Genomic DNA, 23,415 nt, shown 5'->3' with positions numbered 1-23,415 from the left:
TTCCTTCCTTCCTTCCTTCCTTCCTTCCTTCCTTCCTTCCTTCCTTCCTTCCTTCCTTCCTTCCTCCCTCCCTCCCTCCCTCCCTCCCTCCCTCCCTCCCTTCCTTCCTTCTTTTATTTATTTATTTATTTATTTGAGAGAGAGAGAGAGCCTGAGCAGGGGAAGGGCAGAGGGAGAAGCAGACTCCCTGCTGACCGGGGAGCCCAATGTGCGGTCCTGGGATCATGACCTGAGCCGAAGGCAGACGCTTAACCTACTGAGCCACCCAGGTGCCCCAATATGTTTTTTCTTAATGTAGGCACTTAACACTCTAAACTGTCCTCTTAGAACTGCTTTTCCATCCCATAAATTTCATTTGTTGTGTTTTCATTTTCTTTGGGTCGAGATACTCTTTGATTTCTTCTTTGATGCATTGGTTAATCAGAATTGTATTGTTTAATTTCCACATCTTTATGAGTTTTCTAATTTTTTTGTTGCTTGTTCTTTTGGTGTCTTTTGATGTAAAAATACCATTGCCAAATTCAAGGTTGATCTTGGGTCCTGCAACTTTGCTGAATTTATTGATAAGCTTTATTAGTTTTTTGTGGCTTCTGTAGGATCATGCATATATAAGATCATGTCATCTGTGAAAAGAGATAGTTTTACTTCTTTCTAATTTGGATGCCCCCCCCTTTTTTTTTTTGCCTGGCTTCTCTGGCTGGAACTTCCAGTACCAAGCTGAATATATCATTTTCTCCTAAAGAGTATTTTTGAAATGCCCTGGTTGCAAGTGATTTATATCCAGAAACAGTTTGTTAAAGACACCGGTTTCTAATGAGTTGTAAGGTGAGGCATGGGGTGGCCAGATACTAACGGATCATCAGAGTGGACGTCTCCTCATCCGTCCCTGTGGAGACCGCTGTGACTGGAAAGGTGGGTCTGAGCAGCACACAACTTTACTGCAACTGACATTCGTTCCTTCTTTCTGAGGGCTATACATGAAGTAAAAGCAAATTACTAATCGCAGCAGATTTTTCAAAAAGAATTAATTTCTCCAATATTTTGTTGTTGTTAAGTTGGAGAAATGAACAAAAAGAAAATAAAAATCATTCAAAACCCCACTGTCCACCTAAACATTAACTAGTGCCTTAAGACTTGTGTGCCTTCAGGCTTTAAAACACAAGAAAATTGGCTCATAGTGAATGTTCTCTTTTGTAATCGACATTTTAAACTTTATGTCATGAGCACCTTTCTGTGTCCAGTATACTTCTACATTATTCTCAGCCTCTTCATTTTATGCTAATCGCAAGGCTATTTGTGGTGTTTTGTACTGCTACCTCATAGTTTTTGTCTTTTGTTTTTTAATTAAATTGCTCTTTGGTTATTATTTTGCTTGGAAACCTTCTCTCTCTGATAGTGGAAAATAGGAAAGATTTTATTTGGCTCTCTTTCTGGGTTTTCTTTGCTCAACCTGTCTTCCTGGTCACAATCTGTTAGACTCTGTGGTTCTGTATCAGCCCAGTAGATGTGAACTTCCTGTTTCGACAGCTATTGTGGAAAGCTTAGACCACTAAGCTTTCCACAATAGCTGTCTTGTTCCTCTTGGTAGCTTTATCTCCTCTCCCCCCACCCCCCCACCCCTTTTCTGCTCATAGTGACGATTCAGATAACTCAGCTTATCCCTCACCCTTCACCCCAGGACGGTTTTCTTTTTTTTGTTCATCTGGAAAGTCCTCTCTTTCTTTTCTTTAATTTTTTTTCAAGATATATTTGACATACAGCATTGTATCAGTTTCAGGTATACAACAATGATTTGATGTTTGATCAGTACCTTGCAAAGTGATTATAAGAAGTCTAGTTAACATCTGTCACCTTATGTATGTACAAACAAGTTTTTTTTTTTTTCTTGTGATGAGAACTTTCTCTTTTGGCAACTCTCAACTACACAGTACAGTCTTATTAGCTTTAGACACCATGCTGTACGTGACATCTCTATGATTTATTTTGTAATGAAGTTTGTACCTTTTGATCCCCTGCACCCATTTTTTCTATCTCCTACCCCCAGCTCTGGCAACCACCAATCTATTCTCTGTATCTGTGAGCTTGGTGTGCGTTTGTGTGTGTGTGTGTGTGTTTAAGTTTCCACATATAAGTGAGATCATATGGTATTTGTCTTTCTCTGAGTTATTTCACTTAGCATAATGCCCTGAAGGTCCATCCATACTGTTGCAAATGGCAAGATTTCTTCTTCTTCCCCTCCTCCCTCCCCTCTCCCCTCCCTTCCCCTTCCTCCTTCTTGTGTACACATACCACATTTTCTTTATCCATTCATCCATTGATGGACACAGGTTTTTTCCATATCTTGGCGATTGTAAGTAATGCTGTAATGTACATGGGGGCATATAAATCTTTTCCAGTCAGTGTTTTTGTTTTCTTTGGATAAATACACTGAAGTGGAATTGCTGGATCCTATGGTAGTTCTATTTTTAATTTCTTAAGGACAGTGTTCTTTTCTTGACTGCTTTTGTCCAGGGCTACGTAAATATGTTGCTGCAAGTATATGAATGATGTAGGTTAAAATGGATTTCAGATGGGTTTTCTCTTGGGTGTAAATTCTAGTCAGCTATGGGGCGCCTGGACAACACAGTCGGTTAAGCCTCCAACTCTTGGTTTTGGCTCAGGTCATGATCTCAGGGTTGTGAGATTGAGTCTTGTGGTGGCTCTGTGCTGAGCGTAGAGTCTGATAAAGTTTCTCTCACCCTCTCCCTTTGCCCCTCCCTGCCTTGCTTGTTCTCTCTCTCTCAAGTAAGTCTTTTTTTTTTTTTTTTTTAAGATTTTTTTATTTATTTGCGAGAGAGAGAATGAGAGACAGGGAGCATGAGAGGGAGGAGGGTCAGAGGGAGAAGCAGACTCCCTGCTGAGCAGGGAGCCCTATGCGGGACTCGATCCCGGAACTCCAGGATCATGACCTGAGCCGAAGGCAGTCGCTTAACCAACTGAGCCACCCAGGCGCCCCTCTCAAGTAAGTCTTAAAAAAAAATTCTAGTCAGCTGGTGATGGCAGCTGAGGGAGCTGTGCAGTTGGGATTCTAAGACCAAGTTTTGAGCTGTGGGAGAAAGAAGGCCATATTTGATTATTATCATTATTATTTTTCATGTTCGATTATTATTATCAGCGATAAACCCAGCGTAGTGATGTGCTGGCATGCCAGCCAGATTTCTGGTATTTGTATTCTAGACTATTACAAGGAAGGAAATCACAGGGACACAGAATACATGTTGAGAACAGATTTGGAAATGTTGTTTTTTGTTTTGTGTTGTTTTGTTTACTCTCATTCCAGTCTATTTCAGAATTTTTTTTTTTTTTAAAGATTTATTTATTTTGTACAAAGAGAGACAGAGAGAGTGCAGGAAGGGGCAGAGGGAGAGGCAGAGAGAATCTCAAGCAGACTCCCCACTGAGCTCGGAGTTCTACCTGGGGCTAGATCCCAAAACCATGAGATCATCACCTGAGCCAAAACCAAGAGTCAGGCACTCAACCGACTGAGCCACCCGGGCTCCCCCAGAATAGATTATTCTTGATTTAGAGTCCTTTTACAGATTTCTAGTCTAGATAATCTTCATCATAAAATAAGCCTTTTAAACATTTTTTTCCCCTAAATTTCTGAGTCTTCTTGCCCCTAGAACCTTGTTTTTTAGGCATCAGAACTCAACCCATCTAGTCCATATCAGGACAGCCTTTCCCTTTTATTATAGTCAGTTCTGTCCTGAGATGTCACTCTAATATACTTAGGCCCAGGAAGGCTTAAATGCACTGCTGTGGCAATGTGTGCATTTATTCCTTATCATTTCCACTGTCCCATTGGAGGATGTGTCTGATAGTCAACTGTGTAGGCATCTTTCTTTGTATCTTCTGAGCTTTGACTCTTGCTGTTGTAGGAGCTTTTAGGGTGTATGGTTTACTGGATTCACAGGATAAATCCTTGGGTTCAAAGCATGAAGGCTGTTTAGTTCCTAGATCTGGAAAACTCTTCTTGTGGATCATCGTGGAGTTAGTTTCAGTGGTTCCTTCTGAACCCAGGGGCCTTACTCAATGGTTTTCTCTTAGACCTTGGGAACTCTTACTTGGCATTTTCTGGAACTCCAAGATAATGGAGGGAAAAAATGTTAAGTGTGTACTGTGTTTTAAAATGTACTTTTTAAATCCATAAATAATCCCCAACCCCTCCCCCCCCCAAAAAAAACCCTTGTAAAGTAGATATGTCCATTTTGCTGATGAAGGCATTTAATTTCAGAGTTTAAGTAACTTGCCCCCACAGGCGACTGGTAGAGCTAAGATTTAAAACTTAGGGTCCTTGACGCTGAGCCTGGTGTTCTTCCCCTTTACCAGGCTCTTTGAACAAGCATCAGTCATCCTGAAAAGGGAGTGACTGCTGATCTCTCTTGTACTCAGTTGTAGTTGTGAGCTCCTCAGTCTTACCTGTGGGCCCCATTGGCCTACCACAAGTTCAGGAACTAGCTTCTCTGCCTCCTGGATCATGTCTCATTTGGTAGAAACCTGGAATCCAGCTTCAGGGTGTGCCCTTGGCTTGTGAGGAAAGAACACTCACATTGTTAATAATAGCAACATGAGTGAGGCCCTGCTGGGCTCTTTAAACATGCTATCTTATTTAATTTTCTTCATAATCCATTGGGGTTGGTACTTATTTTATTTATTTATTTATTTATTTATTTATTTATTTATTTATTTATTTATTTATTTATTAGATTTTATTTATTAATTTGACAGAGAGAGATACAGTGAGAGAGGGAACATAAGCAGGGGGAGTGGGAGAGGGAGAAGCAGGTTTCCCGCTGGGCAGGGAGCCCAATGTAGGGCTCAGTCCAGGACCCTGGGACCATGACTTGAGCTGAAGGCAGACGCCTAATGACTGAGCCACTTGGGTGCCCTTGTTGGTACTTATTTTACAGGTAAAGAAACGTAGACTCAGCCATTTACTCTGAGTAAATTTACACTTGGAAGTACTTTTTCAAAAGCTAGGCAAACAAGCACCAGATGTACCTTTGATAACCTGGACACCCAGTCTGACAAGTAAGGGCAAGTACAGTTGGGTCTGTTCCTCCAAATATTGGTGATTGTTTATAAATGATCAGAAATACCTTGCAGGGAAGGTATTGGGAATACCTTAGGAAGGTGTTAGGAAGGTATCAGAAATACCTAAGCAGGGAAGGCTTAGTAGTTGCCTTAATCATTTTGGGGTAACATGTAATATGAGTGAACAAGTTTGGTCCAGTTGAGCCCAAACTGGAAAAAGAAAAGAAATAAACTAAATTTCTTACTGCTCATCTGTCACTGCCCGGTCTGACACAGTCATTTAAAGAGGCCTAGAGAAACTCCTACTGGTCCATATCCAAGCCCTTGCTATTGACCAGTAGTATAATGAAGTGATACTAGAAGCCATTGAGAGGGAGGCATATTTTCCACATTATTGATGGAAACAGAAGCCTTCTTCAAAGGGAACTTTGCATGCTGGGGAGATTTTACTTGGTCTGTGGTAGAGCCCCCTTCCAGTAAGCATCCTTGGATGTATTTCTGGCATCTGCCACTATCACTGTCAATGAGCACTAAGTAGATGGAGTATCTCCTTATTTAGACTGTTCTCGAAATATATCATCTTCTGAGTATTAGAAACACTGTTCTGCCCGTTGTTGCGCTAGTCGTATTAACAGATACTGTCCAAACATGTGATTGGTGTCTTATGTGCCAGACCATGAGTTTCCATCCCCTGGTGCTAGGCTGCTAATGTTAGTGTCCTGCTTGTTTGGCCTTGTGTTAGGTCCCTGTTATTTGGGCCTTCACTTGACGCTGGCCCTGTCCCTGGGTAGATTGATACTTGAAACCTTGGATGTTCTTTCCTTTTTTTGTTTATAGTTCTGAGGTCCCAAGATTATGTGCCCTTGTCTGTGTGCCTATTTTTAGCTGGGGTTTCTTTTCGAGTACCGTGACTTTGCCTAGATTCTCTGTCCTGGCGTTCTTGTGTTTTTAGTTCATCATTTCTGCCAGAACCCTTGGGGTTTTTGAAGTGATGATTTCACTAAAGCAGAAATCATTAAAGTGCCTGTTTGATGAATAAGAGCAGTCGTCAGATCTTACATCCATAATTTTCAGGTACTCTGGATTTTCTCTGTGTGCTACTCTTTTCATTCCTTTGCAACGTTTCAGGCACTCTAAAAATTTGTCGAATTGTTTGTGTATCAACGAGGATGATATTGCATAGTTTTTCATTGATTTAACTATGATTCACTGAATATTTACTGCATTATTTTAGTGACATCAGCAAGTTGGAGAGTCTTTAAGCGATAATTGTGAAGGTTTAATTACTGGTCTTTTCCTTGAGTCTGTCAGTGCCTACTGGATGCAAGATATTTCGCATAACTCTGTGGGGAGATCTAAAAATGTGGCTAAGGGCATAAGATCTAGGAAAATGGCTGTACAATGAAGTAGAAAGGGGATGAGAAGCACAGACAAATACTACAGGAGTGCTAGTGGCTTATGATCATAGTTTATACTATCAAAGCCAATGGTTTTGAAATAGCTAACATTTATTGAGCAAGCCCTTCATACCAGGCATTGTTCTGATTATTTCATATGTATTGTTTCACTTAAATGTCACATGAAATAGGATTTTATATAAGCCCCATACATGAGGATTTTAAGTAACTTGCCCATGGCCATCTAGCTAGTAAGGAATAGACCTGGGATTTGAACCTGGACGGTCTTGTTTCCTCCCCTGTGCTCCCAGCCACTGGGCTGCACGGATTGTACTGCCTGGGTGCCTAGTAAGTATGAGATGCTCCGTTCTCCCTCTGCATCCTTGCATCTCTTCACTCTTCTCATTGTACCATATGTCCTGGCCTTACTGGACTTCTTAGAGTTCTTTGAACAGGACATTCTGCTTTTCCTTGCCTTTGTGTCTTTACACCTGCTTTTTTTGTCTTTTGGGAAACCTTTTCTCCCTCTGCCTTCTGAGATATCAGCCTCTTCCTCTCCAAGACAGATTTGCTGTGTCTTTTTTTTTTTTAATCTGGATAACATATTTAAATGGATTTAAAGAGTGGCATCTTTTACCATTCTTGTCAGGTAGCACCTTTGGAAGTCCTTCCCTGACCTCCCAAGCATGGATTAGGTTTCCATTTTCTGTCCTCCTCAAATATGCTACACTTGTGTTTACATTAACTCCTAATGTACTGAATCATAACTGATCATCTAAATATCAGACTGAGCTTGGGACTTGGCTCTCAGCCTCTTATCTCAGCATGTAGCATTCACCTGTTTGGTGAATGAGGATTTAATGGGAGTTGAGAAATATAAGTCAAACTGCAGCCGAACTGAAAATCCATAATTAAGGAGCTGTAACATCATTACTGTGGAGCGACTTAATACAAGGGACTTACTTTTCAGAATCTCTCAAAGATGAGTCACTATTTGATTAAATTACTTGTGAAGAGGCGGGTTTAGTAATTTAGGACCCTTGACTAGTCTTTAATCTTACATAAGGGAGAATACTTTGTTTGCATTCTGACTGGAGGTCTTTTTCTGTCTCTGCTGTGCTGTCCCAGGCCATTAGTTATCAGGCATTCCCATCCTCTTTCTCGAGTGGAGCCTAAGAAACCTCTCTTGGGTGCACAGAAAGCTAAGTCCTGTCTTGTCTCCGGTGTAATCAGCTTTTGAAAATTCTGTCTGGAAGTCTAAAAAAGCATGTTAATATGTTCAGATCTTCCTCCGTTTCCCCTCCATGGTTGTCAATATGGTATTCCCTTGTGGTTATCTGTATAACCATAATCTGGAAACTTGGGGCTTACCTTTCACCCTCAATCTCTTTCATTTCCTTCATGGGTTCATCATCACGTCTGGTCCACTTTGACTACTCCCTGCCTCTTCAGTGCGGCCACTTTTCCGACATCTCCCCTGCTAGCTGCTGCAGACCACGCTGTCATCATGTCTTGCCTGTAGTATTGCCGTTAACTTCTCTCCCTGTACCCATTCTTGGTCCCCTCCAATCTGCTCTTGACCAGACAGCAAGAGTCATCTTTCTATATCTCAGAACTGTTCATTTATTTATAAACCATGCGGCTGGGTGTGCTCCTGAAGGGGCAACATGAGAGATCCTTGCAGTGATGAACCTGCCCTGTATCTTGTGTCCATGATGATAATCCTGATCACAGTATTGTGCCTCAGTGTTGCAAGATGTTACCACTAGGGGAAACTGCGTAAAGGGTGGACAAGATCTCTCTGTCCTCATTTCTTTTTTTTTTTTTTTTAAAGATTTTATTTATTTATTTGAGACAGAGAGAATGAGAGAGAGAGAGCACATGAGAGGGGGGAGGGTCAGAGGGAGAAGCAGGCTCCCTGCCGAGCAGGGAGCCCGATGCGGGACTCGATCCTGGGACTCCAGGATCACGACCTGAGCCGAAGGCAGTCGCTTAACCAACTGAGCCACCCAGGCGCCCTCTGTCCTCATTTCTTAAAATTGCATGTAAAGCTACAATTATCTCAACATTTCAGTAGAAATATTATTACCCTGTTTAAAATTCTTCACTACTTTCCTACTCCTTTCAGAATAAAGCCTAAAGTACTTACTTTGATCTTCTGTGATGTGCATCATCTGACTCATCATGTCCAGCCTGGTTTATTAGATACCGGTTTCCTGCTAGCTGTGATCCGGACACACTGACCTTCTTACACTATCTTTAACATGCTAGTGTCTTCGCTTACAGCCTTCCTACTCACTTCCTTCTGCCCAAAATACTGTTCTTTACATTCTTTCGATGAATTCCTTCTCATCCTTTGTATATCAGCTTCATTTTCTTTTCTTTTTTTGGCATTTTATTTTATTTTAATTTAAATTCAATTTAATTAACTTAGTGTATTATTAGTTTCAGTGGTAGAATTTAGTGATTCATCAGTTGCATATAACACCCAGTGCTCATTCCATCAAGTGCTCTCCTTAATGCCCATCACCCAGATACCCCCCCCCATCTCCCCTCTAGCAACCGTCAGTGTGTTTCCTGTGGTTAAGAGTTTCTTATGGTTTGTCTCCCTCTCTGTTTTTGTCTTATTTTTCCTTCCCTTCCCCTGTGTTCATCTCTTTTGATTCTTAAATTCCACATATGAGTGAAATCATGTATTTGTCTTTCTCTGACTTATTTTGCTTAGCATAATACCCTCTAGTTCTGTCTACATCATTGCAAATGGAAAGATTTCATTCTTTTTGATGGCTGAGTAATCTTCCTCTGTGTGTGCGTTTGTATGTATACACACACACTATATATATATCCCACCTCTTCTTTATCCATTCATCTGTTGATGGACATTTGGGCTCTTTCCATATTTTGGCTATTGTGGACATTGCTGCTATAAACATTGGGGTGCATGTGCCCCTTCAAATCACTATGTTTGTATCCTTTGGATAACTACCTAATAATGCAATAGCTGGGTCCTACAGTAGCTCTATTTTTAACTTTTCCAGAGTGGCTGCACCAGTCTGCATTGCCACCAGCAGTGTAAGATGGTTCTTCTTTCTCCGCATCCTCACCAACATCTGTCGTTTCCTGACTTGTTAATTTGAGCCATTCTGACTGGTGTGAGGTGGTATCTCATTGTGGTTTTGATTTGTATTTCCCTGATGCTGAATGATGTGGAGCATTTTTTCATGTGTCTGTTGGCCATTTGTATGTTGTCTTTGGAGAAATGTCCATGTCTTCTGCCCATTTCTTGACTGGATTATTTGTTTTCTGGGTGTAAGTTCTTTATAGATTTTGGATACTAGCCCTTTAAGTGATAAGACATTTGCAAATATCTTCTCCCATTCCATAGGTTGCCTTTTAGTTTTGTCAACTATTTCCTTTGCTGTGCAAAAGCTTTTTATCTTGATGAAGTCCTAGTAGTTCATTTTTGCTTTTGTTTCCCTTGCCTTTGGTGATGTGTCTAGCAAGAAATTGCTGCAGCCGAGGTCAAAGAGGTTGCTGCCCATGTTCTCCTCTCGGATTTTGATGGATTCTTGTCTCACATTTAGGTCTTTCATCCATTCTGAGTCTATTTTTGTGTATGGTGTAAGGAAATGGTCCAGTTTCATTCTTCTGCATGTGGCTGTCCAATTTTCCCAACACCATTTGTTGAAGAGACTGTCTTTTTTCCATTGGACATTCTTTCCTGCTTTGTCAAAGATTAGTTGACCATAGAGTTGAGGGTCCATTTCTGGGCTCTCTATTCTGTTCCATTGATCTATGTGTCTGTTTTTGTGCCAGTACCATACTGTCTTGATGATTATAGCTTTGTAATATAGCTTGAAATCTGGAATTGTGATGCCTCCAGTTTTGATTTTCTTTTTCAACATTCCTTTGGCTATTCGGGGTCTTTTTTGGTTTCATAAAAATTTTAGGGTTCTTCGTTCCAGCTCTGTGAAAAGAGTTGATGGTATTTGATGCATTGAATGTGTAGATTGCTTTGGGTAGCATAGACATTTTAACAATATTTGTTCTTCCAATCCGTGGGCATGGAATGTTTTTCCATTTCTTTTTGTCTTCCTCAATTTCTTTCATGAGTGTTCTATACAGAGTACAGATCCTTTACCTCGTTGGTTAGGTGTATTCCTAGGTATCTTACGGTTTTTGGTGCAATTGTAAATGGGGTCAATTCCTTGAATTCTCTTTCTTCTGCCTCATTGTTAGTGTATAGAAATGCGACTAACTTCTGTGCATTGATTTTTATATCCTGTGACTTTGCTAATTTCCTGTATCAGTTCTGGCAATTTTTTGGTGGAGTCCTTTGGGTTTTCTACATAGAGAATCATGTCATCTGTGGAGTGAGTTTGACTTCTTCTTTGCCAATTTGTATGCCTTTTATTTCTTTTTGTTGTCTGATTCTCAGCTTCATTTTCATTTCTTAAAGAGAAGCTCTTCCTGATTCTCCAGACTAAGTCAGATTTTTTCTGTTAGGAGTTCATAAAATAGTATGTTTCCCTTATAGCAGTCACTATAGTTTGTATGCATTCACATTTGTGTGTGTTTTTTTTTTTTTTTAGTTTTTTATTTTTAAGTAATGTGTACACCCAGTATGGGGCTCAAACTCATAACCCTGAGATTAAGAGTAGCACACATGCTCTATCAAGTGAGCCAGCCAGGTGCCCCTCTTTTTTTTTTTTTTCTTTAAGGTGAATTAACAAATTATTCCCTAAGTATGATAAGAATTTTTTTTTTCCATGTGGTTCTTTAATTTGTATCTGTCTCTTCCACTAAACTCCATGGGGGCAGAGTCTGTGTCTTTATCCCTAGCATTCAATACAGTGAGTAATGAGAACATGTGAGACATGAAAGACAGTGTCTTTCTTTCTTTCTTTTTTTTTTTTTTAAGATTTTATTTATTTGACAGAGAGAGACAGGGAGGGAGGGAACATAAGCAGGGGGAGTGGGAGAGGGAGAAGCAGGCTTTCCGCCGACCAGGGAGCCCAATGTGGGGCTTGATCCCAGGACCCTGAGATCATGACCTGAGCTGAAGGCAGGCGCTTAATGCCTGAGCCACCCAGGTGCCCCGACAGCGTCTTTCCCTCTCAACCTGTTCCCTTATTGGCGTGTAAGAAACACCTTACATACTTAGGCCAGAAGAATAGGTCCCAGTTGTTCTCTTCCCAGATCATGAGTTTGACTTTCTCTTGGATTGCCTAAAAACATACCTCTGTTAGGCATTTATTAGAGGAAGAATAGGGTATGGTTGAGTAAGATGAATGCTCTTGATCCTGATGGTTCGGTCTACCGGTGAGCCATTTCAGGGCCTGGACTACTTGTCTCTGGGACATGGCCAGCCTTGGATTTGTTGAGTAGGTGGAATTCATTTGGAGCTGAAATTCATTGGCTTTCTGAATGGTCAAAGCTATTTTCATTGGTTTGGCAGAATTCTCTGTTGTTACGTTGTATATTGGCCTACCAAAAGTGAGGTCCCATCTCTGTGAGTATGGGTGTATGATTTGGTGAGTGTTAATGTTCTTAGTTGTGGACAGTAGAATCCACACTAGCTAGAATAGAAAGAGATATGGGTTAGCATATAGAATTTTGGGCAAGACCAGACAATTAAGCTTGGATCTGACAGAGGCAGAAGCAGTATAACCGGGAACAGTGCTCAGTGACACCAAAGGACTATTTGAGCAAAATGCCACAGCTGCCACAAAGTTAGAGATCAGATAGCAGAACTTTTAGAACTTCTGCTAAGTAAGTTCCTGCAGAAAAACCATGACTGACACTCGAGTGCCCAAATTACAGTCAGCCCCACTTTGGTCTTCTGGGTCTTGTACAGGTGTGCCTGCTTGGTAGAAGCTGCCTTACACATGGGACCTTAGCTGCAAGGGAATCTAAGGAGTATAGTCTATAGCTTTCCAGTCCCTTGGAGGAGGAAAGCATGCTAGAACCTGGCACTGGGTGAGCTAGTCTGTGTTGTCTGCCATAGCAGATTAAGGGCTGACCATTAGAGACAGACCTCATTGGTAAGTGTTTTATTTGAGTTTAGTGCAAATGATTAAGCTTGGTGTACTACCTTTTAGGAACTTAACATGGGAACATATAACATGAAACAGAGTAATGTATTTTAGACTCTCAGTGGTGGATTTTGCCTGTGCTGAGTTATGCACCTTATGGAGCTATATGGTTTTGCATTGTACCCATATGTTTATCTATTCATTCATGGAATGTTCTTATCGAGGGCACTGAGTGTTGGCTGTTCCGTACGGTACTGGGAGCTAGTAATGCAAAGGAGAGTAAGACAGTCTGCATTCAGGAAACTCACAGACTTGGTGTGGCAGTGTTTTTCAGCAGAGATGTGCATTTACATGAAGTTGTGAAGTTAAAAAGTAAAAAAGCAGGACTCCACATTTAGATCTCCGCTCTGAGCTGCATGCACCAGTGTGAAGTTCCTAAGGGAGACTGATATGCAGAGTCCAGGAGCCAGATTTTTAGCAGACTTTCCTATTGATTCTTAAGCATTCTCCCTTGGTAAAGAACCCTTGGTCCAGTGGATCAGTTAATAACCATTTTGTTTTATTGCTTTTGAAATCTTAGGACTATATTTCCGCTTGTAACAGTTGTTTCCCACTTTGCTTTAAAAAGTTGTAAAAACACATACTTGTTTTACAGGAGCAGAGTTACCAGGGCAGGTTATTTCCATGGCAGCTTCTACTCTGGCAACCTTGGCCATCTCCATCACAGGGTACGAATCAAACCCTGAGGACCCGCCCTCCGCCCACCCTGCAGGTGACTGACCTTACGAAGGAATGTTTTCAAAATCATTCTGAAAATGAAAGACGCTTTATAAAGGATAAACTTAAGGACATGAGCATCACAGAATGTAATTTACTGGTCCTTCCTTTTCCTCTGATTTCTCTTTTTACACTTTTTCCTCCTCTCATCTTTGTTCTCACATAATCACTTTTTTCATGCTTTTAATTATTTACCTTTTTATGTTTCTTATCTTGAATCTTTATCTTTTCCCTTTTTTTAAAAAAAAAAGCTTTTCTTATTTTTCTTTTGTTATTCCTTCTCACTTTCCTTTCATTTTATTTTTTTTTTCTTAGTGCCCTGTGTACCTTTTCCATATTTTTTCCCACTCAATCCTTTCCTTATTTTCCACTTCTATAGCTGTCAGTTCTTCTCCATTGTTCTATTTTGCTCTCTTTACATTTGTTCTCTTTACATTTTGCTTTTGTTGTTGACCCAACTTTTTTTTTTTCTCTCTCTCTTACAGTCATCCATTTCTCTGGCATTTCTTGCTTTACTTCTCAAAGTTTGCTTTGCATGCCTCATGCTGTTACTCTATTAACTGTTTCCCCTAAAGCGGGCTGTTTGGTGGTTCTGGATACCATGCTCCTAAGAGATCCAGCTGGTAGATTTACATCAGCTTTAAAGTCACACTGTCCTCACACAGGGTTTAGGAATGGAAAGGGCCATCTCTGTGCCAAGTGGTCTACTAGTGCCAGGGGATTTGCAGTTACAGAATATTTTTGGTGAGCTCTTCCTGAACAACTGACTTTAGGAAACTCTTGAAAGGAGGGATCAGCTAAGAAAAGTCATTTGGAGTGGTAGGAAAACACATTTTTATTTCACATTGAATCATGTTTTCAGAATGAAGGAGGGGATGATGTTTTGGTGATGAACTTACTCTTCTTCTAAGTATCTACCACACCCACCAACATGCAGTTTCCAAATTAGAAAGATTCGTAAAGAGCAGAGTCAAACAGAAGCGTATTATAACTAGTTTGGGCTTTAGCCCAGACCTCAGGGTGGAATGTTAGTTCTGGTGAGATGGGCCGACTTACAGTGTTCTGGTGTGTCAGTAGTAACAGTTTACTCACAGATAAACATTTAACATTAGGAGAGGCACTAAGGACATTATAATACAGCACTCAGAGGGCTACTGTGTAGTTCCTTATGAACATTATGAAATGAGAGGGAAGGTTGTCTTTCAACAGTATTTAGGGAGCACCCACTATATGTCAGGTACTATTCTGTGTGCTGTTCAGCGGAGGGAGAACAAGACAGACAAGGTCTTAGCTCTCCTGGAGGTGACATTCAACTGAAGGAAGAAAGTGCGACAGGGTAAGTGGAACACGATATAACTACATAAAACTATGTAAAAACTATGGGACAGTATGGGGGTTCTTGTTTCTTTCCTTTATTATTGAGACTTTATGAAATATAATATTCTTTTGTCATTAGCTTTTTTAATGGAAGGCAAAATGCAAGTTGTAGGGTGTTACTCATTTTCATCGTCATGGCATATACTGAATAATATTGCTTTAAGACTTATATAATTTCTGAGGTATATGGTATGTTTTGGTAAAACCAGGAAATAGAAATAATGTAACCCTATAGTAAAAGGTAACTTGGTAGTTGCATTGTTAGAAAACAGTACTTTATGTGAACTCATTCGGTATGGTCTCCTTTATTTGAAAATTCCTCACCCCCAGCAATCTGTCGTTGTTTTATTTCTCATTCTAAGGGAACGACCTGTTTCAAAGCCCTGGGTTTATTTTTATAAGAGCAGTTGGCTCCATTTTAGGTGAAATGACACTGAAAAGCCGTGTTGTATCAGAAATACATATATATCTAATAAAATTATATTAAAAGAGGTGACATTTTTAGATCTAGGAATTCTGTATCTTAATATTTGTTGCTTTATACAGTTTGAGGAGTTTTCATGGGGTAATTATAATTCTCAGCTATTTTGTCATAATTTTTGTTTAAATTACATATATATAAAACTTGGGACAGTATGAAATGTATACAGTAAAATGTAAAAAACTCACCATACCCAGCTCTACCCCCCAACGAACTCAATTTCCCTAGATTTTTTTTTTTTTTAAAGATTTTATTTATTTATTTGACAGAGCGAGAGTGAGAGCAGGAACACAAACGGGGGAGTGGGAGAGGGAGAGGGAGAAGCAGGCTTCCCGCAGAGCAGGGAGCCTGATGCGGGGCTCGATCCCAGGACCCTGGGATCATGACCTGAGCCGAAGGCAGATGCTTAACGACTGAGCCACCCAGGCGCCCCTCAATTTCCCTAGATTTAAATACGGTCAGTAGTGTAATTCTGTACACGTTTTTCAGTGCATATGCAAACACACATCCAGATCCTTGTTTCTTTTTTAACCCAGTGTAATCATGCTGCCAGAGTCCATTTTGAAGGCTTATAGTAGAGTAGCTTAGTGAATTGCACCGTAGGACTGCTAACTAATGTGGACTAATATGGTGGTGCTTTTACCCCCCTTTTCAGAAACCATGGACAGAGGAGAGCCCCCTGCAGCCCTGTCCTCCTCTCCTTCACCTTCCTCCCCTTCACCCACTCTGGGCAGACAAAGGCCTGAAATGGGAACGTTTGTCAGGAAGAAGAAGACCAGCGACATCTACTTCGTGTCCCTCGTGTGGGCCATTATTGGAGTCCAGCTCTGGTTGAATCTGTGGATTATACAGTTGCTTCCAGTGCCTATTGCAGGTAATCGGTCCCTATGGTCTGGTCTTGGAAGCCTTCTTTTTCTTTAAATTTTGGATTTTAATATTTGAGGTAATATTACTCTCTTTTAAGATAAAACAGTTGTATATTTAAAGCTGTCTTCTGAGAATGGAAAAGTAAGTAGTTCAGGTGAATTTTAGAAGAGTCTTTTATTTCATGCTTTCCTGATTGTTTAGGCTTAACCTCTTACTGCAATCAGAACCTTTGCCAAATTTATTTATTTATTTGTTTATTTATTTACTTTTTTTTTTTTAAGATTTTATTTATTTATTTGACAGAGACAGACAAAGCGAGAGAAGGAACATAAGCAGGGGGAGTGGGAGAGGGAGAAGCAGGCTTCCCGCGGAGCAGGGAGCCCGATGCGGGGCTCGATCCCAGGACCCTGGGATCATGACCTGAGCCGAAGGCAGACGCTTAACGACTGAGCCACCCAGGCGCCCCTATTTACTTACTTTTTAAAAGATTTTATTTATTTGAGAGAGAGAACGCGTGCATGAGAGCACAAACAAGGGGGGAGGGACATAGGGAGAAGCAGACTCCCCACTGAGCAGGGAGCCTTGTGCGGGGCTTGATCGCAGGACCCTGAGATCAGGACCTGAGCCACACAGGTGCTCCCCTTTGCCAAATTTATTAAGTCCTCAGTTGATGCTCAGGGTCCTGCCATCCAGATACCGCTTAAATTTGATTAGTCTTTTCTTTATCAAAGCTTTTCATTATTGATTTAAACATGATTTCCTTTTTGGAAGCCTGTTTTCCACCATGGTTTAAAAATCTAAACTCATTGGACCATTTACCTTCTAGATCCTTAGTTTTAAAACTTGTGATTCTCATTAACTTGGACAGTTAATGAAATAGTTACCTTTTTTAAAAAAAATAAAAGATTTGTTAGGACCAGAACACTGTATAGTGCCTGTCCTTAGGGAACATAGAATATGAGGTCGAAGTTTGTATGTGCTTGCATCCTCAAACAGAACTTCTGTTTGGCAGTTGGAGCTAGTCACAAAGTACATACCATAGCCATGCTTTCTGTTAAGGAATTTATAGAAATGCTTAGTGAAATAGTTTAAATTGCTCTTTCTGGATTGTTCCATACATTTTTGGTTTTGCCAAATGATTTATTTTATACTGCCAAATTGTGTCAGGTGCTGTTGGAACCCCCTTCTCTTTAAAATTTGTTAGCAGGAGTTAACATTTATCCTAGTCATTTCTTGACCTTCAGGCCATCATAACAATTTGACATGGCTTGGGAGAGCAAGCTTTGAACAGGTGGCCCCCAGAACATTTTCTACAGCCTGTAATTACTCTGGGCTTATTCTAGAGACCATAGGCGCTTTCCTAGGACCTCTCTAGAGATTTAAAAATGTTAATGATGGAATTGTTGAGCTGGTATGTAACACTGAGCTCATGGTTCAAAAGAGTAAACTGTGAACCATTAGGTTGTATGGCCAGGGGTAAGGACACAGAAATCCTCGGAATTAGGGAAATTATAGTAGTTGGGATCAGTTATCCAGGGTCCAGACTTCAAGGCACCCCCACAGATAAATAGCACTTCCTTCTGGCCCCACCATCTTCTTAGGTGGCCTTTAATAAGAAGCTCACCCCCTGCTTGCAGGGTGACCTCGCTGCCCAGTGCAGAGGGTACATACATATTGTGCTCTGGGAGTGGTCTCTGCAGAAGCTGTGCCCTGTGTAGCCTCAGGGACCATTTGTAACAACCCTGCTTGTCCCTACTCTACTTCTCTACTGAAGCCTGCTCAGAGATTCGGATGTACAGAGCAGCATCAAGTAGAGAAATAGGAATACCAGGGGTATAAAATCATGATGCAAATGGAATACCTGATACTTTTCTGGCCACTAACGTTAAACATCCAAGGAGAAGAATAACATTTGGCAAGAGCATCTATAATAGCCAAGGAAATTGGGACATGTCAGGGGTTAGGATTCTTCATCCCAGAAGGGTAAGGTGTGAGGGGCCAGGATTGTAGTCACTGAAATCTTCATGATCAGAATATCTTATGTTTATATGGTCTATGAAATAATCCCTGGCTCCTTCAGGGATTCGGACTTCACAGCGAAGGTAGTATATGGGCAGGTGGGGATTGTGTAAAAAGTTATTTGTCCTAATTCTGTCAGTTTGGAATACCATGAACTTTTCATTTCTCCCCTTGCCTTTTTTTTCTTAATTGATTTTTATTTAATATTAGCTTCACTGTTTTAGAAAGGTCACATGAAATTAAAGGACCTTTTCACATTCTGACTTTGTAATCTATGTTTTGGTTTTATATGCATTCGTTCCTTCTAGTTTGGATCCTCAAAAAGCTTGTTATTCACTTTGGAGTGGTGGACTTCCTGGAGAAACGCTGCCTCGTGTGGTGGCAGGCCGTGGAGCACTTCCTCAGGGAGCGGCAGGAGGCTCTCGCCCCGTGGCCAGTTGTTGGGCTTGGAAAATTCTTGTTAAAAGTTGATAGCAAGGTATTGTATTTTAAGACTTGGGCTGTTTTAATGGAGTTTATATATGCATATATTCCATGTCGTGGTTTTTGGTATTCATACTATGATTGTCGATAACACATTTCATGTCTACATCTGTGATGAAATTTAAAGTTTAGAATTATGGCTTCTGTAAGGGTAGGATAGATTTAGTTTGAGTCAGTATTGTGTAAGTAGTTTTCCCTCTTAAAAATGGGAGAAAAGGATGTTATGGAGCACCTGTTCAACTCCCTCATTTTATAAGGACCAAATTGAAATCTAGAGGGGCTATGTGACTTGCCTAAAATTATATTGCCAGGTAATGCTGCCTCAGTGCAGTATTTCTGGAGTAATTCCCACATGTCAGATAATGGGCTAAGTCCTCAGGAAAATCCACTGACTCACAGAAAACTAGATGCAGGAGCTCTGTTCAGTGGAGAGACAGCAGTCCATTAAAATTTAGATGCAGTGGTTAGGAGCATGAACCCTGATCCCAGTTCTGCTATTTACTAGCTATGTGAATTTGGATGAATTTCTTAACCTTTCTATGCCTTGTTTTCCTTACCAATACAATAAATATAATAGCATGCGTCTTGGAGAACGGCTGTGGGGGTTAAATGAGTTAACAGACGTACAGTTCCTAGATTGGAGCCTGATTCATAATAAGCTCTGTGTGTTAGCTGTGGTTTTAATTTGTGGAGGAAAGTATGTGCAGAGTACAGTGTTAGTACTGAGCAAGAAAGGACTCACTATTGGCGAGGCAGTGGGTACAGTGTTAGTACTGAGCAAGAAAGGACTCACTATTGGCGAGGCAGTGGGAGAGGGGAGGTTTTGCAGAAGAGGTGGTGCCACAGCAAATTTTGAAGCACAAGTAGGAGTTTCTTAGGTGACAGGGCAGGAGGAACAGGTGGACGGAGCAGGGCAGAGGTAGATAGAGACTGCCGCAGCCTGACTTCTTAGGGAGCACCAAGGAAACAGGCATGGTGGGATATATGCAGAAGCGAGGCTGGAGAGTCAGGTGAGACCCAGTCGGGGTCTTTGTGGGTGCTGTGCTGTGTGAGCCGGGCTTCTTCACAGAGCCTAGTAACTGTTTCCCTGAGCAGGTCTGTCCATGACTTCAGGTTAGGTGAAGTCACTAATACTGTTAGATGAAACCAGCATAGATAGAGATGAGAAGAATAACTGGAGTTCACGTGAGGTGGAAGGAAAGAAATCTTCTAAAGCCATGGTAACATCTCCTGGGCAACAGAGATGCAGGGGGATATGTTTTTCTGTTTTTGTTTTTGTTGTTTTTAAGATTTTATTTATTTATTTGAGAGAGAGTGAGTGAGAGGGAGAGGTAGAGAGAATTTGAAGCAGACTCCGCACTGCGCACAGAGCCCAACGTGGGTTTCGATCCTGCAACCGCGAGATCATGATCTGAGCCGGAACCAGGAGTCAGTCTTTCTGTTTTCCAGAAAGCTTGCCAGTTTTAATTACCATCAGTGTAACATAAGGCAGTGCCCATTTCCTGAGCTCTTGCTAATACTAGATGTTATAGTGTAACAAAATGTCCTTTTCAGTTTAATAAAAAGAAGTATCTCAGTGTGGTTTTAATTTGAAATTTTAAAAAATAGAGTTTGCTTATTGGCTATTCATATTTTTATTTTATGATTTGCCTATTTGTATTCTTACTTTTTTCAACTTTTTAAATAAGAAGTCTAAGACTTCCCACAGATTTTAACATATTTATCACATCTTCCTGGTATAGGGTGCAGCTTTGTCTTACTAGAGCAGATTTAGTCCTTCAGACTGTTTAAAGGGGGCGACTCTTATTTCAGTTAACTTCTGACAGCCTTACCACTATCAGAAGGGATGGACACTAAATCTTGTTTTCAGAATCCCACGGACTTGTATTTGGAACTCTTCACTTAGGACAACTCTATAGTTGTGTCAGTTGAAGTTCCGGGGGTATCAAAAGTATTTGTGATGGAGTAGCCTTGTCAAAATTTGTCATTTTTTAATTCAAATTTGTATGCCAATTTGTTCTTCTTAAGGGAGATAGTAAAATGAATAAAACTAGCATTTTGGGCTATAATAATAAAACATATCAGAATAAATGTCTATTGCAAACTGAGTGTCTAGTGATAATTGATGCCGTAATTATATTTTATTTAATATATATGGGCTGCTGCTTTGGGGAATAAATCTGTTTTTCATGTTTCTGTTAAATTTCGATTGATTAGACTACTGTTTTTGAAAATATTCCTCTACAGGAGATTGTTTGAAGTATAGTTTTAAACGTGCATTGAGTGTACTTTTAGTAAAAAACTCTGCAAAGAGCATTTAACAGTTACTCTGATAAAATTATGCTTTTTAGCTTTTATACTTTTTATATCACTAATAATGCCTTAAATCCTATGTTTAACAGGTTTTACATCATGTGTCCACTAACTAGCATTAGTTATTATAGTGCTAAATATTGTGAGGTGTTTAGATGAGGTAATGTTAGTGTGAAAGAAAGGATGTTACATAAAGTAGAAGGATGTGTGCCAGAAAAAGTGAGATGGAAGGAAATACACCAAATATTAACAATCTTGGATGTGTCTGCTCTTTGGCCAGGTGTTCATTGTTCCAAATGAGCTCTGATGTGTTTTACTGTTTAAAAAAAATGTGAAATAACCAATACTATAAAGCTACAACCACAAAGTTCGGTGAACACATAGTATATGAACATTAATTAAAAATCCTTTTGGTACATGATATGTGAAAGAATCTTAGTTATTCTGATCTTTGGAATTTGGTGTGACTATTTAAGCTGATAAGTATTCAGGCTATTTTTTGTATTTTTAATTGTTGAATTGCCCACAAAGCTTGTGGTTATTTCAATCATTGTATATCTTAAACGAATACTATATTCACTTGATTTTAAAACTTTGTTAATGCATTACAATTATTTTTCTAGTTTTTGTTTTGTTTTTTTTGGTCTGGGATTATTTCCTCCTCATACTCTCAGTGACTTTCTTTTCTTTTCATACTATTATTGCATTCTCTAATGATATTCCACTGTTCTTATCTTCTCTTTCTTACCTTACCCCCTATCCTCAAGCTCTGGCACTGGCTAAATAAGAAGGTAAATGAACACATGGATGTTGGTTTTTACTATTGAATTCTGTAACTTCCCCCTGTATCTCCATTCTCATTCTGTTTCTGTCCATATGTCAGAATTAGTTTTTGCTTTTAAAGTTCAAATTAATAAGCTATGGAAGGTCGTGAAATGATACTATCACAGTACAATTTGCTAAACACCCAAAGCTATATATTTAGGATATATGGTTACTATCTCCTTGCCCAGGTGTGTGTAAGAAGTTCTGTCTTAGAGTCCTTCTGTCCACAGTGAGTGAGTGACGTTCCTTTTCAGCTCTAATGTAGCCCTACTTTAGTCTTCTTTGATGTGTGAGAGCACATTAGGCAATAGTTACCGAAAAGGAAAGAGAACTTTTTTTTTTTAAAGATTTTATTTATTTATTTGAGAGAAAGAGAGCACGAGCGGTGGGGAGAGGCAGAGAGAGAGGGAGAAGCAGGCTCCCTTTTGAGCAGGAAACCAGATGCCGGGCTGGATCCCAGGACCCCGGGATCAAGACCTGAGCCAAAGGCAGATGCTTGACTGACTGAGCCACCCAGGCACCCCAGAAAGAGAACTTTTTATTGCTACTTATTTTATAAATGACACAGGAATTTTTTAAAAAGATAAATTTGTGAAATACTTGATTTACTTGGCTGGTAATTTTATATAGTATCTTTTTTTTTTTTTTTAATAGCAACTATTCTAGAATTTCATTTTTAACTTAAAAAAGATGGTGGTCATGGCCTGTGACCTCGTATTTCTCAAGTATGAGGTTGTATGTATGGTGAATGCTTCACATGATTTGCATGAAATAGGTACATTTTAAATAACTTCGATAAAGGATAATCCAGATAAATTAGGAGTGCTGTACTTGTGACATGTAGCCCACATATAGTAGTTCTAGACTTAAATTCAGCAAATCCCTGAGACAGATAGCAAGAGATGACATTTATGTGTATTGTGTTTAGGCACAACAAAACTCTAAAATTGTCAGTGGAGATATTATAGCAGACCTTAAGAAGAATGTGGTACTTCTTAGAAATAGACCAAGGTGACACATTTGGGTTACTTTCTTTTGAAGAAGAAGAAAGAGGGGACTTGACAGTGCCTTAAACTTCTGAACTTTGGATTGAAAATAAACAGTGTGTAAAATACATACATACATACATACATATATACGTACATACATACACTTACCGGGCACTCCCTCGCTCCCACCAACGTACATGCTGTTGTCTGTACCTCCATTCCCTGCAAAACTAATATGAGTAAATGAGTTCAATCCTTGGCAAATGATAGTGCTGCAAACAAAAGTCACATTTTCTTATTTGGTTTTATATACTGCTCCAGCTTGTGTATATTGAAATGAAATTATCCTCAAGGGATGAGAGAAAGGAGAGCTAACTAAAGTCATTAGGTGCAATTTGATTTAACTTTAGGTGACTACATGAGTTAGATCACCTAATTTAGGAGCCTAATTCATAGCTAACCAGTTGTGACTCAGTTTTAAAAGATTCCTAAGAGATCAAGTGACGGTTTCCTTTCTTTGATGATTCCGTATAGCACAGGTAAAGCATTGGTGGAGAGCAGGAGTGCTGCTGTAAGTTCTGGGACTGTGTGTTCTAGGAAAGCACATAAATAAGTTGAGGTCTGTTTTATTACATTACATCCAAGGTCAGAAAATTTACAGTATTGGGTATTTGGTTTTTCAGGTTCAAGTGGAGTGAACTAGGAAACTAATTCAAGGGAAGGGAGGGTGAGAGAGAACATATCTGTGGTTAATTGAGACATAACCTATTTCTCAAGGC

The 23,415-nt window shown here is 40.0% G+C and overlaps 1 protein-coding gene across 1 annotated transcript in view; it reads left to right on the top strand.

The window, feature by feature from the left end:
• TMEM245 (transmembrane protein 245) overlaps window positions 1–23,415 on the top strand; it is a 106,737-nt gene that overhangs the window by 11,914 nt on the left and 71,408 nt on the right. Inside the window, exons 4-7 of the mRNA XM_044920571.1 lie at window positions 13,161–13,277; window positions 15,796–16,014; window positions 18,335–18,504; window positions 21,590–21,613. Of these exons, the coding sequence (XP_044776506.1) occupies window positions 13,161–13,277; window positions 15,796–16,014; window positions 18,335–18,504; window positions 21,590–21,613 (530 nt within the window). The remainder of the gene's footprint in view (window positions 1–13,160; window positions 13,278–15,795; window positions 16,015–18,334; window positions 18,505–21,589; window positions 21,614–23,415) is intronic.

This window comes from Neomonachus schauinslandi, chromosome 13 (genome assembly GCF_002201575.2).
Source record: "Neomonachus schauinslandi chromosome 13, ASM220157v2, whole genome shotgun sequence".
In the NCBI taxonomy this organism is placed as follows: domain Eukaryota; kingdom Metazoa; phylum Chordata; class Mammalia; order Carnivora; family Phocidae; genus Neomonachus; species Neomonachus schauinslandi.
The sequence above is the reverse complement of the archived record's forward strand: the minus strand, read 5'-3'. Positions and strand labels throughout refer to the sequence as shown.